This window comes from Asparagus officinalis, chromosome 2 (assembly GCF_001876935.1).
Source record: "Asparagus officinalis chromosome 2, Aspof.V1, whole genome shotgun sequence".
Taxonomy (NCBI): Eukaryota; Viridiplantae; Streptophyta; class Magnoliopsida; order Asparagales; family Asparagaceae; genus Asparagus; species Asparagus officinalis.
Genome location: NC_033795.1, coordinates 4,747,108 through 4,755,312, shown reverse-complemented (window position 1 = coordinate 4,755,312; position 8,205 = coordinate 4,747,108). Strand labels below are relative to the sequence as shown.

General features: G+C 35.9%; 2 protein-coding genes across 3 annotated transcripts in view; both read right to left on the bottom strand.

The window, feature by feature from the left end:
- Window positions 3,646–5,820, bottom strand: LOC109830007 (ATPase GET3-like). Its single transcript, XM_020397140.1, has 2 exons — window positions 5,713–5,820; window positions 3,646–4,884 (listed from the first exon to the last, which is right to left on the bottom strand). The coding sequence occupies exon 2, from the start codon at window positions 4,882–4,884 to the stop codon at window positions 3,826–3,828; it is 1,059 nt and encodes a 352-aa protein (XP_020252729.1). The 5' UTR covers window positions 5,713–5,820; the 3' UTR covers window positions 3,646–3,825.
- Window positions 7,597–8,205, bottom strand: part of LOC109830005 (transcriptional activator DEMETER-like) — a 16,517-nt gene continuing 15,908 nt past the window's right edge. For both annotated transcript variants that reach the window (XM_020397138.1, XM_020397139.1), the window contains exon 18: window positions 7,597–8,101. In XM_020397138.1, coding sequence (XP_020252727.1) covers window positions 7,932–8,101 — 170 coding nt within the window. In that variant the 3' untranslated portion in view covers window positions 7,597–7,931. The remainder of the gene's footprint in view (window positions 8,102–8,205) is intronic.

Below are 8,205 nucleotides of genomic sequence, written 5' to 3'. Positions count from 1 at the left end.
AAGACTATATGAAGGGTTATTTTGCAGCAAAACTCGAAGGGAAAAGCTATCTAGAGAGCGTGAAGATTTCTAAATGTGAAAATTAGTCTCTTTTATTGTATGCTTTTGTTACATCTACTTCAAATAAATTCCAGCAATAAGCTAGTCTCCAGTGTGCTGGCGAATTGGATGCATGTAATCTAAACGTTTATGGTTTGCATTATGTGCTGGGCAATTTCTCAATTTAGGAAATATGGAAGTATTCCAAGTTGGTATTTGCACCACCTCTGATGACTTGATAGTTACACTGATACTGTTGAATCCAATTCTTTTTTTCCCATCTAAATGTAGTTAGTGGGGTATTGTACTTACCCAAGGGAGCTTGATGAATATAATTTTTGAAAATGCAAAGTTTTTTTGCTCACACTAAAACTTGATTTGTGAATCCTTCATGTTTGGCTCCTCAGACTACAGGTTATAAATTATAACTATATAGCGTAAACTACTGCCTACAGGAGAAATGCAAATGGGATGCTCAGTATATTCTGCTGCTTCCTCTTCACATAAATGCAAGCAATTAACACATCTTAAAGCATGTTTAGAATCCTACAGCATTAGGGCTTAGGAGATAAAAAAAATCTTATATAATTGAAATAAAACTTACCTCTGGCATCTTCAGAGCAATGTGCACGTCACGAATAATCAGCTCCCATCCTCCCTTGACTTTGAACATTGTGCGTCTTCCTTTCTTCCAAGAAATGTTTTGCTAATTGCTGGAAACATGAAGACAAAACGTAGTCACTAAAAGATAACATCCTCAATAAATTGCCATTGACCAGTGATTTCAGAGTTAAAAGAACTCGTTTCCTTGAAACTGATCGATAAAAATAGAAGTTCAAAACTCAAGGACAAAATTATAAGCCAGTAAATGATAACTATCATGTGATTCATGTAAACATTAAACATTCTAATTTAACGTGTTTACGGAACTAAAACTAACAACTTTCAATCTGAAAAGCCATCAGGACCTAGTCTAGAACCTGAAATAAACCTGTAATAAGAACCTAGTAACATTTTTGTATATATATATATCTATAAATGGAGCTGCTATTAGTTACCCATCATTTTTCTTATACAACCCAATCATTAGTGGGGTCCACAAATTCTAATTCAACTTTTTCAATTTGTATGAAAACAAACAAAGGATTTCTAGAAAAACAATTTCTATTGCATTATCCTACCAACCAAACGAAGTATGTGAATTTTGCAAAGTTCGGGGATTCTTGGATTTATGAAAAATCCAAAATTCCAAAATCAAATCCCTTCGGCCAAACAGGCCCTAAATTTGTGCAGCTAATACACAGAGCAGGCATGTGTGTTTCCTGCCCTTTCTTCACTAGTAATAAACTATGTTTCTACGGACATTTTCACTGTCACTCAGTAGTTTAATATTTAGGATTATTTACAACCGGCGCCCTGCGATATGACGTAATTATACGGGTGACCCTAGGTTCTGTGTGTGTGTCTACATGGATAACCCTCAAATCACGATTGAGATTACATGAGCAACCTTAATGAAAGTAATTTCAAGGTTGCTCACGGTTACCCTTGTAACCTTAGTCACTAATCTCAGGATTATCCATGTAGATACATAAACCCCCAGGTCACCTGTGTAAATACACGATACCACAGGGTATTGGAATGTAAATAATCCTAATATTTAAATGTAGTATATTGTTCATTCTGTTTCTAGTCTACTATAAAGACTTCCCTTGTCCTCGGCAACACAAACATTTCCGTTTTCAAATATTAAAAGTTGGGATTAATGGCGTCTTTTATACCTTCACTCTTGGTGCCCCACGTCCGGGAGCTGGCTGATGCAACCAACAATGGCGTGTGCGACGTTCCGGATCGACCCGAAGGGGACACCGATCCCATTGTCAACCAAATTGAGAACAACACCCTTCTGATCATCAACTTGGAGCTCCTGAGGAATCCACAACTCTGTAGGAGGAGTGTGCTGAGCTTGATCTTGCTTGCCAGCATTTGGGGTTTTTTTTTTTTCAAGGTAATTAAGTAGCAATATTTTTTTTCTCAAAAGAAAAGGTAAGCAATGTTCAAAAAATATTTGCTAAGGATTTGGACGTGAATTGATATCATCTACATGTTCACCTTAATTTCTGTCGATGATGTAGCTAATAAATCATGGAGTACCCAGAAGAGTTAATTGAGAAGGTGAAGGAAGATGTTGCTGGTTTCTTCAAGCTTCCTTTCGAGGAAAAGGAAACATTCAAAAAATTACCAGTCAGAAGTGAAGGATACGGACAAATGTTCATAGTTTCAGGCCGATCAAAAACTAGACTGGGAGGACATGCTTTTACTCGCTACTCAGCCACCAACGAAGCGGGACATGAAATACTGCCCCACAGGCCCTCCGACGTTCAAGTTAGTAATGGATACTCAAGGCATGTCATATCGTTTACAAACATCTCATTGGCATTTATTGGAGAAGTAAATAATTTAATTAGTCTCGCGATGAAAGATTTTATGATTGTAGTATATATTTGCTTCCTATAAATAGCATATATATATTACTATTTCTCTTTGAAATTAAGTCTCTTTCTCATAGCATTGCTTCAGAGAAAGTAGTTAGTATATGAAGAAAGTTAATTGTTAATGTTGGCGATCTTCTTTAGGTAAGTCTCAACTTAATTGCGTAAAATTTGAGGTTAATTTCATAGAACCACCTTGACATACTTTAATTCGAGAAAACCCCCCTGAACTTTGGGGGTGATGCACATAAACCCACTTGAACTTTTTTTTTATTAATTCTAACAAAACCGCTTCAACTAAATAATTACCTTTTGCGTGAACAAGTAAAGGGTTAAACTTAAATAATATTCTGTAAATGTCATTTAGATATTGAGCATGGAGCGAAGGGCGATGATAAACTCTGAGAATGCACACGCATCTTTCTCAGAACAATATGCATCTCACAGATAACCAACTTATATTTTAATGGCGAATTCTGCACTGAGAAAAGTAACCCCTCAAGGCTAATACGCTCCATGAATTGCTATTGACAAGTAATTTCAGAGATAATAAACAAATTCATTTCCTTTTGTATGTAACAAGAAGAAGAAAAAAAAAACTAAAGTGAAAAAGAAAAGAAAACCATAAACACTTAAATTTTAATGGCGAATTCTGCATTGAGATCAAAAAGGGAGCAGCTAACATGGAGCGCTGTTAGGAGATCAGGGGAGAGAATGTCAGCTAGCAGTTCTCGATGCTGTTTTCACACTTACATCCGTTGAATCAAGAACCCAATTTATCTGCTGCGGCATTGGTTTCAAAATTCAAATGCCCACATTTATCTGCTCCAAAATGCAGAAACTACCAACCCTCATAAGGTAATGTTTGTGGTTCAAATGTGAAGCAGCAGTGATATCTTATATACTAATAAAAGAACTCTGCTATTTGGCTCGCGGTAGCAGTGGGGCCCACCCCCCCTGTTCACCTCTCTGCGAGTTGAGGGCTCGCGGTTCAAATAGCTTTTTTGCTAATAAAAAGAGACAAGCATACCACTACTTCACTCTAAAATTCTTATTCATGTTGACAGAAGCATGTTCCCAGAGATAACATATACTATTCTAAAACTGAGACAACAAGTATAACCAAGCAGATCTATTATCTTAAAATAAATAAATATGGACTGAACACAAGCAGAAATAGGCTGCAGTTTTCGCTATTAAGATCAAAGACTTATGACAAAGAAAAACTAAATGTTTGAAATGAAATAGGTTTGAAGAGAATTCCAGAGATGGATGCAAGATCAAGCTTTTTTTTTTACTTTCCTTTCTTCTTTGTTTGAAGCTCTGATTCTGCTTCTTTTAGTTGTGACCTCAGCAGAGAAACTCGGAGCTCCAACTCTTCAACGGTTCCTCGAGTTAAAGAAGGCTGGTATGGTTTTATGAAGTTTTTGGAAAATTGCTTCAACGCTTCAACCCCACAAACCTCCTCTTGAAGTAACGGCAGCTTTGTTATATGAAAATCATCATAAAGCATATAGAACTGATTAATATACTTCTTCTGCATAGACATTCGAGCTTTCAACAACTTAGACTGAACAACTTCCTCATCAAAAATCACTTGATTAATGATAATATTATGACAATCTATCTCAAACTTTGCTAGCTCTTGCACCAACCTCTCGGTTTCATATAGAGAAAGAAACTCCGGGATACAAACACACACAAAAGTCGTTAAATCCGGATCCTTAAATTGATTGTTCACTTTTTCAATGATTCCCCTCATGGTTTCAAGCCTATCAACCATCGCATCCTCATTAAACTCATCACCAAGGCCAAACAAACGAGTTGCTTGACTCAATAAACCACCAAACCGACTTCTCAACGCCATAACTTTCTCCAAGCCTTTCTCCAAAGTCGATGGAAATTGCAACAATCTCAAAGTATGACCAGTTGGAGCCGTATCGAACACAATAACCGAGTAATTCATGGTCTGAACCAACTTCAACATTTCAGCAAAGCTCATTGCCTCGTCAACACCAGGAATTGAATCAGTTAGCTCAGAGATATAGCTGTTTATGCCATCATTGCTCGTGATATCATCATTTTCTACTTTAGGATCAACTTCCATAGCAAAGAGATTAGTGAAGCCGTTGACGAGGGTGGGGGTTTTTGTGAATCTTTGTTGGAAGGCGTCACTGAGATTGTGAGCAGGGTCCGTGGAGATGATGAGGACGGATTGGCGAACAGAGGCCAAGAGGATGCCGATGACGGAGCTGCACGTGGTTTTTCCGACGCCTCCTTTGCCTCCAACGAAGACCCATTTCAGTTTATCTTGTTCAAGGATGTTGCTCACAGTTTGCTCCGGTGCATCCATCTTCCATAGAGAAGAGTAAGAAAAGGTTTAACTTATATAGAAAATTTAGACGAATAATTACATTATAAAGAAAAAAGAGAAAATAGCATGAACTAATTTCCATTAAGATTAATAAATTGCTTTTACTATGTGCACAAATTTAAAACAACAATGCGCAAAGACTGATAACAACAACAAATCTAAACAAGCAAATAAGCACATATCAATTGTATATGCGCAATCCATCTCCATTACAAAATTTACTTTCCCTTTAGTTAATGGATTGCTTTGCTCACAGAAACATTAAAATTGAAGAAAACTTTACACTAAAATAAATCAAATGACAATATGTGGAAATTTTTCTGCAGTGTTTACAGAATATTGAAAGGGAATGAGCTAATTGCTGTAAACACAGATAAATGAATAACTTTTCAATTATACACAATTTTAATAACAATAAATCTGAAAAAATAATAATAGTCATCAAATCAATTATAAACACAAGCAATTCAATTACAAATAACAATTCTAAATAAATCTAAAGAAATTGAAGCAAAATTACACTATAAAAAACAAATTAAGGAAGATGGATAATAAATTTCTGCAGTACTTGAGAGGAATTGAAAGGGGATGAATTAATTGCAAATTTTCAATTGCCTTTTTTTTCAATGAAATCAAATCTAATGTTTTATTAGTCTAGTTAGAAATTGGGCGAGAAATGTCAATGGGATGCACGATTGAAAACCAAACCCTAATACAATTTCAGAGATAGAGAGAGAGAGAGAGCGGCATCATTGAAAGCGAAACCCTAATACAATTTCAGAGAGAGAGAGAGAGAGAGAGATGAACCTGAAATCGCGACCGAAGTGGAGCCTTTCGAACGAGAGATCCTCGAGAAGAATCTTTTTTACTTTGTTACCTTTTAAATCAGAAAATAAATTGATGTCTGGAAAATAAATTCTAGCCACGTGATGTCAAGGTTTACTAGATTCATCTCCCTGCAAGCTTCCAAATTTGGTCTGTAGCCCCTCAACTCATTGAAGTTGTTCATGCTCCCTCACATTCAGAGTTATTGCAATTTGGTCCCTCTGTCAGTTCTTTAGTGGGCAAAAGATCAGCAACTGTCCTTAATATATTAGTTAAATATCATCTAGGTCCTTAATGTTCCAAAGTCGTTAGTAAGCAGTCCGCAGTCATCTTCCTAGATACTTCTTATAAATTTTTGTTAAATCTTTTTTTGGGACACAGATGTGACCTTGCATTTCATTATCACGCAAATAAAATATTAGTGAAAGTCCAAATTATTCATGTCACATCAGCAAAAAAATTAGTGAAAATTACAAGTTTATTCTACTACACCATTGATAGGTTAGCAAGATTTAACAATAATTTATATATAAAAAAAGACCTAGAGTTAAAAAAAGAACTAATGTTAGAGAGCTCCACTGATGATTTCTAAACATTATAAACTCAACTTACATCTAACCAATACATTAGATACCTCCACCGAAGTTTTACCTATTTAATAAAATTTGTAAAACCATGGTCACGGTAATTTTCAACTCAACATGACTAATACCTCCTGTTGATGGTATTTAAGAAAAGAAGACACTTGGAAAACATGAAAAATGGATTACGGGAATAATTTATCGTTGTAGAAGAAGGAGGATGTGAGTTTGGGCTTTAGTTTGAGGATTTCAATTTAAACACATTGAAGAACCGAGTGATTAAACATAGCTCGGAGGTATAATTGATACTTCTGTACAAAAAATTAGATTTGCGGAGATGTTCCTCTCAGATTTAACATAAGTTAACTAGAGAGACCAAATTGCAAGTAACCTTCCAATGTGAGGGACCTAGCAGCACTTTTACTTATTTGAGGGGCTAATATTAATTTATGGAAGTATTGAGGGGCCAATAGGTAAAAACCCTTCTACTTTTTTGGTTTTTTTTTTTTTTTTTTTTGACGTAAATACCCACACGTACCATATTCGCAATTTACCCTCCAAATCTAGACGGTCAAAGACAACACCCCTCAACACACCGTCAAAAATGTCAATGTACAGCTAAAAGCATGCCTACGAAGTACGAACACCATATATAAAATGCCAATTATTCAATCTCTCTTCACACGAACCAAGCAACTCCAAGACTTTTTCATACGAAAACAATGTCCATATCAGATTCCAAACTCAACGAGTTCGAACGAGCATTCAACCATTTCTACGTGATCACAACGATGGCAAGATCTCATTGGCTGATGAACTCTTGGTGTTATTCACTACATTGTGTTGTAAAGAGTTTTCATTATTGTTATATATATATTTCGAGCTTGTCTTTGAAAATCAATGTGATTAAACGCTAAATTTGTCTTATATTTGCTAACCTTGTGCATTAGAATCATTAAATTTGCAACTTTCGGCATCACAATTAAATAATTATTTCCGTACAAGAAGTTATCTTACCTTTCCAAATTAATAAAAGAGCGATCTCTTGGGGGCTGTTTGGTTGATGTATTTGGCATTAGGGGTTGGGCAGAAAGCCTAGCAAAAGAGTATTTTTGGCAGGCTTTCTGCCCAACCCCCAATGCCAAATACATCAACCAAACAGCCCCTCACAAAAGCATGATCTGTCAAAACATAGAATCTTATTTCAAAGATTTTGGTTCCGTCAGAACACAAAAAGAGACTCTTGTTTCAAAGATTTTGGCACACCAAACCTACAGATGAAGTGTTATTATAGACGGTAACATGGATGAGCCAATGATAACAGCAAAATATATATACATATAAATTATATACAACTATAAAAAATGGAGTGTTGATTCTATCAGAACACTCCCATAGAAAATGTTTGATCTATATCGTGATTAGAAAGTTGGTTTAGAAAATTTTAACTCTTCGATCTATAATGCAAACTGCAAACCACCTCATTCCTGTAGGGGTGGTTCTACAGGATGTTTAGCGTACAAAATACATGCGCATTCTGTCACGTGCATCATGGACGTGCATTTTAACTAGTAACAAAGACCATGTAACAGCCCTTCAATCAAAATCATCTATGCTTCCTCATCGTTGTTGTTTAGTTTTCTTCTTCTGAGGAGTACTTCTCTTTCCTTTCCCAGTTTTAATGCTTCCATCATCCTTCGCTCTAACTATACCCTCTGGAGTGTGTAACCTTCTACATAGAGGTCTCGGTCTTCGTGTATCACGATCGTATCCTCGATGACAAATATAACCTGAAACCATGAGTAATATCATATCACAGTTTAATTATGTTACATCGAGGTCTGGATCTTAATGATGGTGTCATCTCCACTAAATGATATCATAGTTAAAAAAT